At 41.0% G+C, this 20,963-nt stretch overlaps 1 protein-coding gene across 1 annotated transcript; it reads right to left on the minus strand.

Moving 5' to 3' along the window:
* Positions 1-1,638: 1,638 nt before the first annotated feature.
* LOC121388330 (mediator of RNA polymerase II transcription subunit 10-like) lies at positions 1,639-20,377 on the minus strand. Its single transcript, XM_041519629.1, has 4 exons — positions 20,192-20,377; positions 17,729-17,812; positions 13,725-13,827; positions 1,639-2,899 (listed from the first exon to the last, which is right to left on the minus strand). Exons 1-4 carry the CDS (start codon positions 20,311-20,313, stop codon positions 2,804-2,806), a joined length of 405 nt encoding a protein of 134 aa, XP_041375563.1. The 5' UTR covers positions 20,314-20,377; the 3' UTR covers positions 1,639-2,803.
* Positions 20,378-20,963: the final 586 nt, after the last annotated feature.

Genomic DNA, 20,963 nt, shown 5'->3' on the forward strand with positions numbered 1-20,963 from the left:
TTGTTCAATAATTTTATTTAGTTTTCTTGGTGGTGCTCCTATTAGCTTTTACATGTATACTACTCAAAAGAATTTAAGGGTCAGACGATATTTTCGACATTATTTTCTGAATGTCAATTATATTAGCTAGACCATAATGTCACGCATGGTATTGTTCCATTTTGACGAAAGTGGGTCTAAGCAACACATAAATGAATTAAAATCCACTGTCATTGACACTGTCGACTAGTTCTAATGGCGACAACATGCTTACATTTGCACGTAAATTAGGGCGAAAGCGAAAGGTCTGCTAAGTGCCCATAACTTGCTTTTTCACAAAGCGCTTCATTTGTACGCTTTGCACGTGTATTCCATGTTCCCAATGCTGAATTTCCGTATAATTGGAGCTTGCGTTCGTGTACGGTGCACACTCCAAATTCGACAATGGTACGACTTCAACTGACTATCGAAGATCGAGGAAGGGCTATTGCTTGGCTTCAGGATGGCAATACGCAAAGAAAGGTTGCTCTGAGACTTGGTGTCAGTCAAGAGTGTCGTTGGCCGACTGTGGCAACGGTACCAAGCAATGAATTCTGTTCGAAATCGTCCACGTTCGAGAAGACCCACCAATATGGTTACGTGACAATCTGTGGACTGCGACTGGAACTCGAGTGTCTGATCAAACCATACGCAATCGTCTGAGAGCCAATAATCTACGCTGCCGTCGCCAGGCTGTTCGACCACCACTCCTACCACGTCACAGAACAGCCAGACGTCACTGGTGCACGCTTCATCTGCGGTGGCAACGTGTTCAGTGGGGTCGAGTGATGTTCACTGACGAGTCCAGGTTTAGTCTCCAGTTCAACGACGGTCGGGTAGCGCTTCGCTGACGTTAACGTTAGACAACGTCACCGGTTCAGTGGTGGCAGTGTCATGGTGTGGGGCGGCATCTCTATCCACCACAGGACCCCCCTCTATGTGGTGGATGACAATCTGAATGGAATCCGCTATCTGAATGAGATTATCCGGCCGTTGGTTCTCCCAGGCCTTCAGCAGATTGGCGGCGGGGCAGTTCTGCAGGATGACAATGCCAGACCCCACCGCGCTAGGGTGGTAACGGACTTTCTCAGACAACAAGGTATCGCCAGGATGGATTGGCCAGCATATTCGCCTGACTTGGCCCCAATAGAGCACGCCTGGGACGAATTAGGCAGGAGAGTTCGGGATAACCATGCCCCTCCGGCCAACCTTCATGATCTGTGTCAACTTCTTATGGCAGTGGCAGGCCATTCCCCAAGAGTTCTTCAGACGTCTGATCAACAGCATGAGGCAACGATGTGTCGAGTGTATTCGCGCCAGGGGTGGATTCACACACTATTAAACGAATGTTCTAATGTGTAAAATCCATGTTTGACCACCTTCAATTTTGACAGCATGTCATGTGACTTTCTTGTATACAGTGACGTTTATTTGTGGTTTTTTTGTAAATATGGAACAATAAATAAAAAATTTGGTTTAGTTTACATCATCAATCTAATACACTCTGAAACTTATTTGGTTATAAATTTTTGACCCTTAAATTCTTTTGAGTAGTATATTTATGTAAGCAATTTGTTGGAATATCCATTTCATACCTATTTGTTACAACAACAAAACACACAATTTTAATGAATTTATTTATGTGAATAGATTGACATTGTCAGGCACTTTTATTTCGAGGTTTTGAATGCCATTTTAATGGAATACAATGCAATTTTGTTCCTTTGATTAAAAAATATCACAAACATTTAACAAGAGACATAAACACAGAGAGAATGAGATGAATCCATGGTATCTATGGGACTACTTGACAGGGCTGTGGTCCATACTTGCTGTCAGTTGAGCCATCTCCAGAGTGTAGGGTACATGGAATCCGCAGTGCATCGGAGTTGCTCAAGTGTCTTCTAATCATATTTTGTCAACTGATCTGTCTGTCCAGGACAGATGTTAATGAATTAGCAATTGCTCCTGACAGACTATAGTGTAAGCTGGGTTCAGCATCAGGGCTCAAAATACCAGCCTGCAAAACCAGTCAATTGTGATGTCATTTGATGTCATCTGGACTCTAAAACGTTTTATAAGCACGGGCTATTTAGCATGTAATTGTGTTGTATTTTAATTTCACAACACTAAAACACATCTCAGATGTCCTCATTCTGTGCTGTCCTATTTCCAGGCGGCCATGTCTTTTGTTAACAGGACATCTTTTACATGCCTGCTGTTAGTAAATTATAACAGAATTTATTTCATTGCTAAATCGCTGAGAGGTTAATTAAAAATCGTCTGTCGTTTTATCGATGTACCGACATTTTTGCTATTTGCCTAAATGAAAAACTTTAATTTGGTGATACATTTCTTAACAAATTTGTCAGTTTAGGATTGATCCCTGTGGGTGGGCCAATATGCTACACTGAACACACGTTATAGTCCTGTCACTTGCATCATACACAGAAAAACAATTACTAGTGACATGAACTCGAATAGCACATAGCTAACTATGTGCTTCTTACACACTTCCAGTAGAAACGACAGCACATACCACAGTTTTTGTTATGAAAGTGATTGGCTCTACCACCCATTGCACATCTTGAAGAACTCCACAACTAAGCTCCATTCGTACTCTCATGTCTAATACATCTCTATTGGGATGCCGTTCAAATGTGATATACACACTGAGTCTCTCTTTCCTAGCCTCTGATAATGTCCAAGCTGTTGCTGTGAACATAAATCTTCAGTTTATGAACCCGTGGTTTTGTTGTCCAGTCCCGTTCACATTGGTTGGTGGTCACGTTGGCCGGTCGTCGCCTTTCACAGCTCTGTACATGTTCATCTCGTTTGGAAATACTTTATTCAGCTCCACAATCAACAGTGCTTTGAACCTCTGAAAAATATAAAAATAAATAATTCTGAGAGCACTGTTAAATCAATACATGTCCCCTACCGAGCCCAACTAATTTTCTTGTCTCCTAAGTTCAAGGGCCATAACTCCATAAAAATGGTGTAAATCACCAGAAAAGTTAAACTTAATCTATAACAGTACATGATAATGCAATATACAAAATGTAATCTCAATATATTCAGGTATTGACAAAAACTTTTGGAAAACAAATTTCAAGGGCCATAACACTGAAAAATGGGTAAACTGCCATGAAAGTCAAACTTGATTTCTAATAGACATATAAAGCTACATGTATGTATACACAAAATTTCAGCTCAATATCTTGAAGGCATTGGAGGGGGAAGGTTGGGGGGAAACACATTGTTCAAGGGCCATAACTCTGTCAAAATGGGTAAATCATGAAAGTGAAGCTTGATCTTTAACAGTACATTATAAAGCCATGCACAAAATATCAGCTCAATATGTTGAGGCAGTGAGGAGAAAAAGTCCAGAAAACAAATTTCCATATCTGCTAAGTTCAAGGGCCATAATTCTGTCAAAAATGGGTAAATCGTCATGCAAGTAAAATTTTATCTGCAATGGTATATGATAAAAGTTATACACAAAATGCCAGCTCCATATCTCAAGGCATTGACAAAAACACATTTATCTGGAAAACTATAAGTGGGACAGACAGAAGGATGGAGATAAAACCTGTAGTCCCCTCCAGCTGGACCGATAGGGGACTAATAAATAATAACAAGTATTCTGAGAGTATTGCTAAAGCGTTACATGTCCCTAATGGGCCCAACAACTTGTTTTCTTCTTAAATTTAAGGGAACTAACAGAAAACAGGTAAATTGCCATAAAAGTTAACCTTGTTCTGTAACAACACATGATAAAGATATATACAAAATTTCATTTCAATATCTTGAGGCATTGCATATAAAAGGTCTGGAAAACATATTTTCGTATCTTCTAAGTTCAAGGGCCATAACTCTGTCACAAATGTGTTAATCATCATGAAAGTCAAACTTATACACAAAATTCCAGCTCAATATCTCGATATGCTTATGAAACTATATGTGGGACAGACGAACGGACAATGGAGATGAAACCTACAGTGCCTTTCAGTTGGATTAGTAGGGTACTGATAATAATAAACAGGTCACAATACATCCCTTGTAAATTACAGCACTCGCTTGATGTGCAGTCAGTCTAGGATCGATCCCAGTCAGTGGGCTATTTCTCGTTCCAGCCAGTGCATCACGATTACTATATCAAGGTCATGGTATGTGTTATCCTGTTTGTTGGACGGTGTATATAAAAGATCCCTAGCTACATGTACTAATGAAAAAAATGTAACAGGTTTCCTCTCCAAGACCTATATGTCAAAATTACCAAATGTTTGACATCCAACAACCTAGTCTAGTGGTGTCATTAAGAAACATAATAATAAAACATTTTAATTGCCTTCCTCATGGACAAACGAAGTGAGCTGAAATTCACTCCTGAAATGGTGCTAGGTGAGTAATCACACAAAGTTTCAAATAAACATCATTGAATATTTTATAGTGCTCAAGGCGAGCAATTGGCAGATCTCCTAGATTAGTCCATTGGCTTGTGTATATTTGTGGAATTTTCTGCTAGATTCTTGGCAAATAGGCTTAGACCACTCTAAATAGTGTAAGGATAAAGAATTTCATTGTTGCCATTTTTTTCATTCACCTTTAGGGCGGCCATTTTGAATTTCAAAATGGCCACCATTCTGGAACTATTTTTGTCAATATCTCGCTTATTAAGGTAGGTAGAATCACAATTCCAGTGGCTACACCCAGGTTTTTTTATACAAGGATTCACATAGTGTCATAAAAAATTGATAGAATGGTCGCCATCTTGGATTTCAAGATGGCCGTCACTCTCAAATTGTTTTGTTCTCAACATAAAATATGAAGGCAAATTCCACAAATGTACACAACCAAGGCCAGTTACAAATACAATTCAAGTGGTTACCTAGGATTTAGTAACCAACAATTCAGATGGTGGCATTAATCATTAGTATAATAGCGGCCATCTTGGATTTCAAAATGACCACTACATCGTATCTGTTACAAATAGAATTTCGCTTGGCATTTTACCCAGGTTTCTCACTGCTCTGCAATGTCATGTCCGATGACCGGTGGTTCAGTATTGCAACACTTTACTGTCTCTCCTTCACAGTTACACAGTTCAGTACAGACTACTCTTGATGCTTTACAAGAACATCTCCTTGAACACATGGTAACATAACTTTTGTTGCTTCGTCCACATCCACATTTCACCAGCTGTAATATAGAAGCTGGGGCAGGTGCTACTTGCGACAGCACAGGTTTCAAGACTCCATCAACTGATGTCCAGCGTAACCTCAGTGGGTCAAGCCGTTTAGGAGTTAAAATGAAGTCCTGCATCCATGTTAACTTGAAGGTGAGCACGACGAGTATGTTCTCTCCACGTTCCGGCCGTCGGTGGCAATCTATCAACACCTTGCTCAGGCTTCATCTGACGGAACAGGTCCCATCGTAACTCGTTAGAACTATTTGGAGTGGTACCCTTAGGACAGAATAAACTACGAAGGAACTGTTCACACCCTTCTGTTACTTCTTCAGATGGCTCATCTCCAACACCTATTTGACATATTGCTTCCACGACAGCTGGACTCGCCTCGAGAAACATTTTGAAGCAGGTTACTTTTCCTTTTGATTGGATGTGTCCGGTAGTATCACAACCAGTTAGAGCATGGCAGTTTATCAGTGCCTTTGACTTCTGTGATCCGAGTTTGTCATAGATAGGCTTCAAATAGATTTTACAGTGTCGCTCTCCTGTGCCCATAATCAGTGCACTGTCATCTCCAAGTTCTTCAGCTCGACGAAGAGCAAGAAGCAACACATCTGTGTCTTGTGAATACAGGTTATCTTGAATCCAGCCTGTGCAAGTAACTTAGCATGCAATGGCATTAGAGTGTCAGCTTCTTCCTGTGTACTAACATCTGTTGCCACATCACAGTCAAAGTTGTTCCGAACATTCTTTCTCGTTGCGGTCAGTATTTTCAGTGTGGATCCATTGTCCATTAACTTATCTGCAAGGAACAGTGTTAGCGAATCCTTCGTTCCATTTGTAGCAAGAAACGATTTGGCATCTTTGATGCGTGTGGAATTTTCACAGATATAGGTCTTCGTTCCTTTTGTTTTACCTCTTCAACGTTCCCTTGTGCATTCTTTCAGTGAATCAGTAACCGTATAATTGTCGAATATGACTCTAATTTGTTCATAATTATAGCCTCCACTATTATTGACACGCACATATGCTGCACCAAGCTCCTCACAGTCAATGAAATGCCTAACAGACATCAGTTCTTGAAAAACTGCCATTCCATCTATGATGAGGCAGGTTTTTTCCTTTGGGGGTAGATCCTCTAAATCATCCCCAAGATTATGTGGTTCCAGAAATGTACCCTGGCCATCATGATTCACAAGACCTTCTAGGAGACCTATCACCTTACTCTTGTCTGTTGTTGGATGCACCGGTCCATCCGGTCGAATCAGAGTTCTGTTAGTATCTGACAGTTCATGCATTCCTATCACTTCTTCGAGGTCGGCAGTATCTCTTGATGACCTTGCTATTACAAGGAGCCGGGCAAACAGTGATGTTGTTGCCTTGAGTGTTAAAACTTCATTCCCTGATTTCACAGTCAGATCCTTGCAAGCGGAATTCCACGATAAGAGCTTCAGCTTTGTCATTTTTGACCATAGACTTTCGTTCCCAAGTATTCTCTGATTGACAAATGCCCTGAATGCTTCCAACCCGCGTTTCTCTGTGGTGAGAATAGCCTCCTGTACCTTCAGTGGCAAAACTTCATTTGCTATCAGCTTGAACATTGACTTTGGATGATCGTCGATTTCCGTGGACTTGAAAATGTTACATTCAGTCAGAGTTGCCTTTAGACATTGAATACATTTTTCCTGGTAGACTACCTGTGCAGTGGAAGAACTATGGTGTGCATCTGCTGATGATGGTGACACACCTGCCAGTTGCTCTATTTCCTTGGAGATCCGTGACAATTCTGGTGCTGTCAGGCAGAACTTGAGCAGCGTTGCCGATGTAGATGTTATGCCACATATTCCGCCATGACCCTTAGCATCCTTGTTTAAGTGTTCCATGGCTTGGTCAACACTTATACGTGTGAATGGAACACTATTGTTCGTACCAACTGTGAACCCACCATTAATAAAGTCATTCCATACACCTGGCTGATTGACTTTGATTTCTTGCATTCGGGTGAGGAACTCTGGTATGTGTCTGGCATACTCCAAGCGATCATATGCAAAGAACAATACGCAGAGCTTTTCAAGCGTGGCTAAGTAGAGATACCAGTCACCTTCCCTTGTAGCTCGTAACAACTGTAGCAATGTCATCACCTGATTCATATACATTCTGGCCCATTGATACATGGGATTTTGATTTTGCTCTTCATCATATTTGGCAAGATGCATCTCAAGATTCACCGATTCCAAGACGACGAAGAAGTCTGTATGTGCCTTTAGTACATCTCCCTTGTCTTTGCAGGTGTCATAAAGTATCCTGGCACTTGACTGCAATGTTTCCAAAATCACCGGTCTCTCTTGGAAGAATGTGTCAAGCCACAGGTCAAACTATGCTTGTAGTGTAATTTGATGTGCCTGCACTGCCGATTATAATGATTCCCATTGATGATCTGTGTTGTAGTGATAGAGCTGTATAGATCTGCCTCCTGCCATGCTTGATCCATACCACTACCTTCAATTGTTCGTCCTAGGCATCTCAGAGTACATATTGCTGCGTGGAAACCGCCTGGACAAAGAACCCACCTATTTCTGTAACTAGGATCTAGATGTTCTAGTTTTAGTGCTCTCTTATAGAGGTCCATATCCAGAGTAGCAATTACTGGATTCCCAGGAGAAACAATCTGGTTGAGTTTCCACAGCTGCTCAAGTCCAGTGGCAAGGGTAGACCAATCCTGTGGTGCCGCATTTATGATTGGCATCATGAAAACATTATCATTCAACGCTGGAGTATGCCTGGAAGTCAGTTTGTTGAGGAGGGAGTTGTAGGCTGACCAAACTGGTAGTATATGCTCTTCAGTATTGGTAATTCCATGAGCCACAGCCACCAAAGAGACGTCCTCGTCTGACAATTCATTTAACTCCACATTAATTGGTGTCATTTCGTCTGAATGACATGCATCTTCTGCCTCAACTACAGCTCTCCTATTTATACAACGTGCCATTAACCAAGTTAGGTCATCTCTTTTCGCTTTTTTAAGTTGGTCTTCATGGAAACCGATTTTGTATCCTATGTACTTTGGACTGGATTTCGGAGTAGGGTTGCCTTCGATTCTGCAGAAAGATAAGCTTATCACTGTACTTGGAATGTTAACAAGTCCGCCTGTTGCTTCACACTGACCAATGACCAATGGATTTAGTACAGGTTCACCATCACCAGCAGATTGGTACACATCGGATGCCAATCCATGAAAACTCCCTTTGCCATCAGGGGAGTCAACATTAATGTCAATGTTATCCAGTGACCCACGGATGTGTCTATTCTTCATCAGACCAGGTGGTACATATACACCAAATGTTGTAATCTGTTCACGTATTGCATCTGCAATTTTATTGCATACTTTTGTTACTCGATCATAAGAATTCAAGATGAGGTGTGATATTGACAAAGAGCCCCAGAATCGTGGCCATCTTGAAATTCAAGGTGGCGACCGTTCTATCAATTTTTTTTATAACACTATGTGAATCCTTGTATACAAAAACCTGGGTGTAGCAACTGGAATTGTGATTCTACCTACATTAATAAGCGAGATATTGACAAAAATAGCTCCAGAATGGTGGCCATTTTGAAATTCAACATGGCCTCCCTAAAGGTGAATGGAAAAAATGGCAACAATGAAATTCTTTATCTTTACACTATTTAGAGTGGTTTAAGCCTATTTGCCAAGAATCTAGCAGAAAATTCCACAAATTTCAGATGTTCAACAGAAGCCTATGGACTAGATGTTTCCAGATGAGTAACGAGGAGTGTGAGTGAGCACCCACCTTCATGGCGAAGATTTTTACTAGTTATGGCTGACCTGACTGTTATTGATGAAATAATGCCATTATGGTACTGCTAATAAAAACATTTATTATATAATATCTTACATTTTCATTGCAATCAAAATGTGATATTTTTCAGATCACATACTTTGAGAATTTGATAACTTTGCAAATTAGATGTAAATTAGTCGAGGTCTCGGCACTAGGTTTGTTGACATTTAAGCAAACGTACTTGGGTGACACTCCATGATTGACGTATGCATTCATAGTCATCAAATAAAAACATTTCAATAGCAACTTGACACTGAAAGCTGTCCAGCATTCAGAAAACAAAAAACGTTAGGCATAACTTTATTTTGATGTAAGGACATCCAAAATGACGTCATTCGAGTTTGACGTAATTTCCATTCAAAAATACACCACGCCACATATTCTTACATCATTTGAATATCTAGTAATGGCGGACTGGAATTAAAGTTGCATGTACAGTTTACAAAAACATGATGTATTAACCTTGAGATTATATGATAAAGAGATTATTACCTTCGTGTATTTCGGTATCGTCAGTATCATATATTAGGAATAAAACTAATGTATTATGCTCGCGTAATACAATTTTTATTCCTAATATATGATATTGACGATACCGAAAAACACTCTGGTAATAACCTCTATTTATGGTATTGGTATTGTTTCATTTAATGACACAACTAGAGCACATTGATCAATCAATCATCGGCTACTGGATGTTAAACATTTGATAATTCTGACACTTGGTCATCAAAGAAAACCCGCTACATTTTTTCATTAGCAGCAAGGGATCTTTTTGATGCACTTTCCTACAGACAGGAAAGCACATACCACAGTTTTTTACTTGGCGTGGTGTACTGGTTTGAACGGAAAAAAAACCCATCACTTGAATGGATCCACCAAGGTGGTTTGATCCTGCAACGCAAGTGGCTCAGTCGAGCACTCAAATGACTGACCTAAATCCCTCCCCCAAATACTGGAATAGTGTTCTATCTGCACTGTAACACATACTTTAACGTTATCCATCTGAGCCTGCCTACATATTATAAATCATAAGCCCTTTAGTAACTACAAATAATGGAATAATGTTCTATCTGCACTGTAACACATACTTTAAGGTTATCCATCTCAGCCCACCTACATATACTCTTCAAAAAAAGAAACGCAAAAGGGTACAAATGGGTTATAACTCCGATTTTATGTTTCCTACCGGTTCATGCTTTGTGAATATAAGGTCATTGCATGTCCCAAACACATTCCCACGGTTACATTCGATAAAACGCAGCTACTGTAGAATAAAGTTCCAAAATGTGAATATTCGCAAAAACGCAGCCACGTGCAAACCATGTCACCACTGCACGTGCGTTGTCTGCACGTGCAACATGAACACCGACAGTATAAAAGTGCAGGGTGTTCGCTTGCCTGGCCTCTGTATCTGGCCGACAGTTGACAATCCAGGACATGCCACGTCTCAGTGAACCGCAGAGAAACAATGCCATCGGCCGACTAGACGCAGGCGAATCCAGAACGGCGTTGCCAGGGCATTCCATGTGTCCCCAAGCACCATCTCCAGACTGTGGGACCGTTACCAGCAACATGGATCAACACGTGACCTCCCTAGATCCGGTCGACCACGGGTCACTACCCCCGGGCAGGACCGCTACATCCGGGTACGCCACCTTCGGGAACGTTGACTATGCCACCTCCACAGCCGCAGTTTGCGCAGGACGACCAGACTGTACGGAACCGCCTACGTAGGTCCATCGTGCCAGACATCCAGTTGAGGTGTCATCTTAACACCACAACACCGTCGATATTATAAATTCATCGACAATGGCCTCAACTGCGATGGAGACAGGTGTGGTTCTTCCCGATTTCTGCTCCGATATGGAAGATGTCTACGTGTATAGGCGTCGTGGTGAACGTTTATGCGGCAAACTGCGTGCAGGAAGTGGACAGATTCGGCGGGGGTAGTGTCATGGTGTGGGCAGCCATCTCACACACTGGCAGAACTGACCATGGTCCACGTGCAGGGCAACCTGAATGCACAGGGCTACACTATCTCATCGTTCAGTTATGGAGCAACGCAGTGTTCCAACTACAGGCCTATTATAAATCACAAGCCCTTTTACATAACTACAAATTATGGAATAGTGTTCTATCTGCATTTGAACCCATTGAGCATCTATGTAACACATACTGCCCGAGCTGGGTTATCCATCTGACGTCATCCGTACTCTGGTTGCTTCAATGGGCAGGCGGTGCCAGGCAGTTGTCAACACACGCGGAGGCCACACCCGGTATTGACTCCAGATGACCTTGACCTTGGTGGTGTGTCCTATCACTTACTCACAATGGACTAGAGTGAATTGTGAACAATCCTGCAACATTTGGTAATTATCGGACTCACCATTCAATAATTAAATCAATTCTCCAAATGTTACGACAATGTGGTTTTGCGTTTCTTCTTTTGAAGAGTATATTATAAATCACAAGCCCTTTAATAAAGTTCTACAAATAATGGAAGTGTTCTATCTGCAGTATAACACATACTTTAACGTTATCCATCTGAGCCTGCCTACATATTATAAATCATAAGCACTTTAATAAAGTTCTACAAATAATGGAAGTGTTCTATCTGCAGTGTAACACATACTTTAACGTTATCCATCTGAGCCTCCCTACATATTATAAATCACAAGGCCTTTAGTAACTACAAATAATGAAATAGTGTTCCATCTGCACTGTAACACATACTTTAAGGTTATCCATCTTAGCCCGCCTACATATTATAAATCACAAGCCCTTTAATAACTACAAATAATGGAATAGTGTTCTATCTGCAGTGTAACACATACTTTAAGGTTATCCATCTGAGCCCGCCTACATATTATAAATCACAAGCCCTTTAATAAAGTTCTACAAATAATGGAAGTGTTCTATCTGCAGTATAACACATACTTTAACGTTATCCATCTGAGCCTGCCTACATATTATAAATCACAAGCACTTTAATAACTACAAATACTGGAATAGTGTTCTATCTGCAGTGTAACACATACTTTAAGGTTATCCATCTGAGCCCACCTACATATTATAAATCACAAGCCCTTTAATAACTACAAATAATGGAATAGTGTTCTATCTGCACTGTAACACATACGTTACGGTTATCCATCTGAGCCCACCTACATATTATAAATCACAAGCCCTTTAATAACTACAAATAATGGAATAGTGTTCTATCTGCAGTGTAACACATACTTTAAGGTTATCCATCTGAGCCCGCCTACATATTATAAATCACAAGCCCTTTAATAAAGTTCTACAAATAATGGAAGTGTTCTATCTGCAGTATAACACATACTTTAACGTTATCCATCTGAGCCTGCCTACATATTATAAATCACAAGCACTTTAATAACTACAAATACTGGAATAGTGTTCTATCTGCAGTGTAACACATACTTTAAGGTTATCCATCTGAGCCCACCTACATATTATAAATCACAAGCCCTTTAATAACTACAAATAATGGAATAGTGTTCTATCTGCACTGTAACACATACGTTACGGTTATCCATCTGAGCCCACCTACATATTATAAATCACAAGCCCTTTAATAACTACAAATAATGGAAGTGTTCTAACTGCAGTGTAACACATACTTTAACGTTATCCATCTGAGCCCACCTACATATTATAAATCACAAGCACTTTAATAACTACAAATAATGGAAGTGTTCTATCTGCACTGTAATACATACGTTAAGGTTATCCATCTGAGCCTGCCTACATATTATAAATCACAAGCCCTTTAATAACTACAAATAATGGAATAGTGTTCTATCTGCACTGTAACACATACTTTAAGGTTATCCATCTTAGCCCGCCTACATATTATAAATCACAAGCCCTTTAATAACTACAAATAATGGAAGTGTTCTAACTGCAGTGTAACACATACTTTAACGTTATCCATCTGAGCCTGCCTACATATTATAAATCACAAGCCCTTTAATAACTACAAATAATGGAACAGTGTTCTATCTGCACTGTAACACATACTTTAAGGTTATCCATCTTAGCCCGCCTACATATTATAAATCACAAGCCCTTTAATAACTACAAATAATGGAATAGTGTTCTATCTGTAGTGTAACACATACTTTAAGGTTATCCATCTGAGCCCGCCTACATATTATAAATCACAAGCCCTTTAATAAAGTTCTACAAATAATGGAAGTGTTCTATCTGCAGTGTAACACATACTTTAACGTTATCCATCTGAGCCCGCCTACATATTATAAATCACAAGGCCTTTAATAAATACAAATAATGGAATAGTGTTCTATCTGCACTGTAACACATACGTTACGGTTATCCATCTTAGCCCGCCTACATATTATAAATCACAAGGCCTTTAATAACTACAAATAATGGAATAGTGTTCTATCTGCACTGTAACACATACGTTACGGTTATCCATCTGAGCCCGCCTACATATTATAAATCACAAGGCCTTTAATAACTACAAATAATGGAATAGTGTTCTATCTGCACTGTAACACATACTTTACGGTTATCCATCTTAGCCCGCCTACATATTATAAATCACAAGCCATTTAATAACTACAAATAATGGAATAGTGTTCGTCCTGCACTGTAACACATACTTTCAGGTTATCCATCTTTCCCTTGACCAGCTCGTTCTTGGCGAGAGCCTTCTCTAGACAGTCCTTGGTGTACAGGTTTGGATTCTTGCCCTGGTCAATGTAGCTACAAACAAAACAAATGTCACTATAATATTCCGACATTCTATCACATAACTGAAAACAAGATTTCAGCAGAATTCAATATCTCGCCTACCATAAAAATGTTTCGGTTTGTTGTGATATAATAAAATGTTCATTACATTCATTACAATTTAACGTCATCCCATCGGTACAACTGTAGTGAGTTTGTTCATTTCTCGATAAACATAAAAATAACGTCAGTGAACGTCATATCTGATGAGGTCACTTTATATTGGTAGTTTGTCTCACTAAGTATTATTGTTGAAGAATTACCAAAAAATAATTCAAAATAAAATATGAACTTTTAGTGTTATTATTAGTAAGTATGTTTGAAATTTAACTGTAAGTATTGTCAAATATTTATTTATCATTTATCTGGGTATCATTCAAACGAAAAAAATCATCCACAAATTTTGCCGTAACCGACAATCCTTAGTTAAGAACATTCACAGGTGCAACTATACTCTTCAAAAAAAGAAACGCAAAAGGGTACAAATGGGTTATAACTCCGATTTTATGTTTCCTACCGGTTCATGCTTTGTGAATATAAGGTCATTGCATGTCCCAAACACATTCCCACGGTTACATTCGATAAAACGCAGCTACTGTACAATAAAGTTCCAAAATGTGAATATTTGCAAAAATGCAGCCACGTGCAAACCATGTCACCACTGCACGTGCGTTGTCTGCACGTGCAACATGAACACCGACAGTATAAAAGTGCAGGGTGTTCGCTTGCCTGGCCTCTGTATCTGGCCGACAGTTGACAATCCAGGACATGCCACGTCTCAGTGAACCGCAGAGAAACAATGCCATCGGCCGACTAGACGCAGGCGAATCCAGAATGGCCGTTGCCAGGGCATTCCATGTGTCCCCAAGCACCATCTCCAGACTGTGGGACCGTTACCAGCAACATGGATCAACACGTGACCTCCCTAGATCCGGTCGACCACGGGTCACTACCCCCGGGCAGGACCGCTACATCCGGGTACGCCACCTTCGGGAACGATTGACTACTGCCACCTCCACAGCCGCAGCAATACCAGGTTTGCGCAGGATATCCGACCAGACCGTACGGAACCGCCTACGTGAGGTAGGAATTCGTGCCAGACGTCCAGTTCGAGGTGTCATCTTAACACCACAACACCGTCGACTCCGACTGCAGTGGTGCCAGATTCATCGACAATGGCCTCAACTGCGATGGAGACAGGTGTGGTTCAGTGACGAGTCCCGATTTTCTGCTCCGACGTCATGATGGAAGATGTCGCGTGTATAGGCGTCGTGGTGAACGTTATGCGGCAAACTGCGTGCAGGAAGTGGACAGATTCGGCGGGGGTAGTGTCATGGTGTGGGCAGCCATCTCACACACTGGCAGAACTGACCTGGTCCACGTGCAGGGCAACCTGAATGCACAGGGCTACATTGACCAGATCCTCCGGCCACACATCGTTCCAGTTATGGCCAACGCCAACGCAGTGTTCCAACATGACAACGCCAGGCCTCACACAGCACGTCTCACAACGGCTTTCCTACAGAACAACAACATTAATGTCCTTCCTTGGCCATCGACATCACCGGATTTGAACCCAATTGAGCATCTATGGGACGAGTTGGACCGACGCCTCCGACAGCGACAACCACAGCCCCAGACCCTGCCCGAGCTGGCAGCAGCCTTGCAGGCCGAGTGGGCCACCATCCCCCGGGACGTCATCCGTACTCTGGTTGCTTCAATGGGCAGGCGGTGCCAGGCAGTTGTCAACACACGCGGAGGCCACACCCGGTATTGACTCCAGATGACCTTGACCATGGTGGTGTGTCCTATCACTTACTCACAATGGACTAGAGTGAATTGTGAACAATCCTGCAACATTTGGTAATTATCGGACTCACCATTCAATAATTAAATCAATTCTCCAAATGTTACGACAATGTGGTTTTGCGTTTCTTCTTTTGAAGAGTATATAAACGAAGTATCAATGGCTTAGGACTTAGTGTGTGAGAAAGTAATTTAAATATAAATCTTTAACCCCAAAGTTGATGCCGTTGCTGCCATCAGTAATAGTAATGCCCTACCTATATCTCACCTTTTTACTTTCTAAAGGTGAGATAAAAAACTAGTGTAGACTAGTGTGAATACCCCCCATCCTCGACATTATTTTTCATAGATCACAGGATATATTAAATAATCAATTACTATCTTACAGATAGATCTATACTGACACACAATGAAAATGCAAAAACAACTTTTCATTGCAAATAATGACAAACTATTATTGAATTGATGGATAATGTAATATGACATTAATGACTGGTATTTATGAGATACATTCACATGGAAACATGGCCAGTTATCAGTAATCGAGTTACATTCGTAATCGAAAAGTTCAACCCCCACATATCAAGGTCAGTATCTGGTGTGTCCACCATTGGCCCGTGAGCATGCGTGAAGACCACGGGGAAAGGATTGGTACAAACATCTCAAATAAGCCACAGGAATGTTCCTCCACTCCTGCAACGCCTGTGCAAGCTCAGCGACGTTACGCAGTGGTGGCTGGCGGCGACGTCCTAACTCATCCCACATGTGTTCAAATGGGTTCAAATCCGGTGAAACGGTAGGTCAGTTCATAACGGTGAGACCGGCTTGTTGCAGGAATGTCTGGGTAATTCTTGCAGTATGTGGACGGGCATTGTCTTGTTGAAACAGAAGGGGACCTTCTGGTCTTCGGTGACGGCGCAAAAGTGGCTGGAGAACTGGTCTTAGAATAACGTCAACATAACGCTGGGCTGTAAGGGCATCGTGGACTGATGAGATCACTCCTAAAATCAGTTGATTGCACCCCCATACCATCAGACAACCGCCACCAAACCGATCACGTTTCCTGACACATCCGTCAGCATACCATTCATGGAGTCTCCTGTACACACGTGCTCTTCCATCGGTAAAGGAGACAGAGAAACGGGACTCATCTGAAAAAAACAATGCTCCGGTAAAAGGCTGGTGGATGATTACCATTCTGGAGAGCAAACTGTAGTCTCGCAGCACGATGTCGCGGTGTCATGATGTTACCATTGTACAGGCGGCTGCATCTGAGTCCAGCCATTCTGAGTCGACGGATGACCTCCATCGGATGGATATGCCTTCCATGATGTCCTATCGCATTGCTTGCTGTCATCGTCGCAGTTCTGAACCGGTCACGGAGGTGGTGTCATCGAATCTGCCGATCTTGGCATGGGGTTGTAATGGGACGTTGACCAGGTCGAGGTCGATCACATTCAACAAGTCGTCTAATAGTTGATGGATGGACTCTGAAGGTCCTAGCAACTTGGCTTTGCGAAGTCCCGCCTTGAACCATGCCCAACGCTTGCTCCCTTTGTTCTTCTCCGAGTCGTGGCATTCTTAATGTGACGAGGAGTATGACACCGTTACATGACTTTTATGTGTCCACATACTGGCATTTCACGTGCATTGCATGCAGCATGATTGAGCATGTAGTGAACCCATTTCACACCATTTTGTGTTTCTGCTATTGTATGTGTAACGAGAACAAAACCAGGATTAAAACCCAGACAAAAGTACCAATCAATGGCTTCCTCTCATAAATTGTTATTTAAGTCCAATAAATATATTTTTCATTAATCACAACAAAATATTGAAAAATATGTTTTGCATTTTCATTGGGTGTCAGTATATTGACAATATGGTACTGTACTTTGTTTTTTATGATTAGCAGTCAGTGGCTGCATCTTAATCTTTTTGGCTGTACATAGAGCATTGTCGATTACATGCATTATTATATCCATGAAGGTATGAATATTCAATTCTTAAATTTAAAAAAAAGAAAGATTAAATTTAGCCTCTAAAGTTAAATGTGTGTAGGACTTACTCAAACACCTCCAGTGGTACTTGAATGTCTTGCATCTGTGAGCGAAACTTGTCCACTTCTTGCATTTCAGTCACCATTGTCTGACTATAAACAAACAAGAATAATATGATTATTATAATAATCAGATTAATATGTGAAATATTTGTTATCAGCTACACGTATATAACTTAGAAATTATCAATTTTGATGTAAAGGTACATGTATGTACATTGTATTTAACATCACACATAGGATTATTGTTTTATTAGAGCAGGTAACTTTGTCTACTTGTAGTAGGCAAAAATGTTTTTTATAGCGTTATCTTTAACAGCAGAGAGCGAGGTAAGAGTCTCCACCTCACCAAATTAGGTTATGGGTTTGGAAGCGAACAGGTTTATTTAACGACGCACACTCAACACATTTTATTTACAGTTATATGGCGTCAGACATATGGTTATGGACCACACAGATATTGGGAGAGGAAACCTGCTGTAGCCACTTCATGGATTACTCTTTTCGATTAGCAGCAAGGGATCTTTTATATGCACCATCCCACATACAGGGTAGTACATACCATGGCCTTTGATATACCAGTAGTGGTGCACTGGCTGGAACGAGAAATAACCCCATGGGCCCACCAACGGGTCCCTGTTAATGTCACAATGTTTAGCTCACATTTTACTTTGGTGAACAATATGGTACTAGTAAAGCGCTCACCAGTCGGTGGGCCCATATGGCTATTTCTCCTTCCAGACTGTGCACAACTGGTATATCAAATACTGTGGTGTCTCAGGTCGGGTCGGGTCAGGTCAGGTCAGGTCAGGTCAGGTAAGCTAGGTCATAAGGCTTAACATTCTGAGCAAGCTGTTGTAGTGCATGCCTGTCATGGGCGCAGGTGTAGACTTACACTGGCTCCTTCGTCCAGGACTGGCAATCAGGACGGTTCATCGAAAGTAAACTTGAGGAATTAATTGAGTAACTTTTAACTTAGTTTGCCGAATTATCTCTCTTTCTGGAACCTTGCCTATTGGTGGCCGGCTTGTTTGGTCTCCCATGGTAAATGATGCCCATGCCATGGACCTATAGTCCGTCCCACAGGGAACGCCTTTTTTCATACCATGAAATGTACCATTTCTGAGCGAACTGATTTATAAATTGCACACAAAAATAGTAGGCTATCTTTTTTGGTATTTCAAAAACATTTTCAATTTTCTTCTTAATTCAAACCAAACTGGAATTATTTAAAGAAAACAGTTTTATAGAATGATGGGACGAACTATAATTGTACAATTTGTAGCCCTTCGGATAGCCCGAGTACTCTGACTGTAAGAGAGCTAGACGGACATTTGGACATAAACACGCTCTCATTACAGTCAGAGACCAACCTATGTCTTTTTTTGGCAATTCCTGACTACCAAACGGTAGGCAACGAGTCCCGCTCTAATACCACAACAATCCTATGTTTGACGTCAAATACCTTTACATCAATCATTTTCGAGTTAAGTGATACAAAAAAATCCACATATTAATCACTAATACACATACTACAGAAAGAAACCCGACAGCACCCACATTCAGCTACGCTTCGTGACACTCCGTCGCAACAATTACAAAGCTCGGCGATCTATTTCGAGACTGGGCGATTCTGCCTTGTGCAGCAGTTACAGGGGTCGTCTCATAAGAGGAGGCAGTACGTAGCACATACTTTTGCCGTATCCTGTCGATAACACCCCAAATGTATCCTTCAAATTCAAAATGGAATCAATAATGTGTAATTGTTTTGGTTTAATGACGTAATGAAATCCAAATTCATCCAAAACGGCATTAGCCAACTCTTCCATGTTGTAACTTCGCTTGATATGAGACGGCCCCTGTAACTGCTGCACAAGGCGGAATCGCCCAGTGCGCGATCACGTGGTCTACGTCTCGAAATAGATCGCCAAGCTTTGCAATTGTTGCGACGGAGTGTCACGAAGCGTAGCTGAATGTGGGTGCTGTCGGGTTTCTTTCTGTAGTAAGTGTATTAGTGATTAATATGTGGATTTTTTTGTATCACTTAACTCAAAAATGATTGATGTAAAGGTATTTGATGTCAAACATAGGATTGTTGTGGTATTAGAGCGGGACTCGTTGCCTACCGTTTGGTAGTCAGGAATTGCCAAAAAAAGACATAGGTTGGTCTCTGACTGTAATGAGAGCGTGTTTATGTCCAAATGTCCGTCTAGCTCTCTTACAGTCAGAGTACTCGGGCTACCCTTCGGATAGCTGGATCGATTGGATTATTGTTTTTTTTATTCTGCCCTTAAAAGAGCATGGCTATCCTGTCTGTGGAATGATACTTATAAAAAATACCTTGCTACTAATCATCTAATGGAACAAATGTAGCACACACTATGGTATGGTCCAAAACCCGTGTTTGTTCATTGACAAGCGGTCTAATAATTTACCATTCATTCATCACTGGAAACCAACAAGCCTACTTACATTTTTTGGTTGAGAACGTTTTGTCCTTGTGGCTGAAAATCACTGACAATGATGCCCATTTGTCTTGTGTTTTCAATGAATAGCTCTAAAAGCTGTTCTAATGCTTCGAATTTGTCTGACATCTTTTCTGTTCTTAGTAGTTCAACGAAAGAAACACATGATTGTTCCCAATGCACACTGGATCTAGTTATGTTGACCCCATTTCAATTCGTCCTTGTATATGTCTGTTTCGCCTTTGTTCGATCATACATCAACTGAAATAAATCGCATGTTTTGATATTAATTTAAACAATTTAAAATTATATAACTATTTAAAAAAAAAAAAAATATGAATCATTGAATGTTCAGATTTTATGCAACACAGGCAGTACCACTTAGGGGCGTTCTGTTCCTGGTTGGAATTTATGGGTGGTTAATTATTTAGTCATGCACGTACCTGACGTACCCTGTACTGTCGGCTATGTTACTATCTATATTCGACAATACAGCGTACGCGCTTGAGTAGTTCCATCGAGTGGTACTAACTAAACGCCCATGAACTGCAACCAGGGCGTGAAACTTAAAATAAGTCCAGACTCAATCTTTAGTGATGTCACACGCATGCAATTATAGTCTTGAATCTAGACTCTAAAAGTTTTAGAAGCACCTAACGCCTATGGTACCGCTGTTTTACATTCAGATGCTACCTCTCTCACGCAATCAAACGGTTACACACATACACAAACACAAGTACAAACACACACACACACACACACACACACACACACGTACC

This window comes from Gigantopelta aegis, chromosome 14 (assembly GCF_016097555.1).
Source record: "Gigantopelta aegis isolate Gae_Host chromosome 14, Gae_host_genome, whole genome shotgun sequence".
In the NCBI taxonomy this organism is placed as follows: Eukaryota; Metazoa; Mollusca; class Gastropoda; order Neomphalida; family Peltospiridae; genus Gigantopelta; species Gigantopelta aegis.

Bases quoted from the DNA above. Each gene is read 5' to 3' on its own strand.
- LOC121388330 (XM_041519629.1), bottom strand. From the start codon at position 20,313: ATGTCAGACAAATTCGAAGCATTAGAACAGCTTTTAGAGCTATTCATT. The intron at 17,813-20,191 runs GTAAGTAGGCTT...GTTTGTTTATAG, and splicing joins AACGTTCTCAACCAAAAAAT to TCAGACAATGGTGACTGAAA. The intron at 2,900-13,724 runs GTATGTGTTACA...TATATTTTTCAG, and splicing joins GAAAGATGGATAACCTGAAA to AGGTTCAAAGCACTGTTGAT.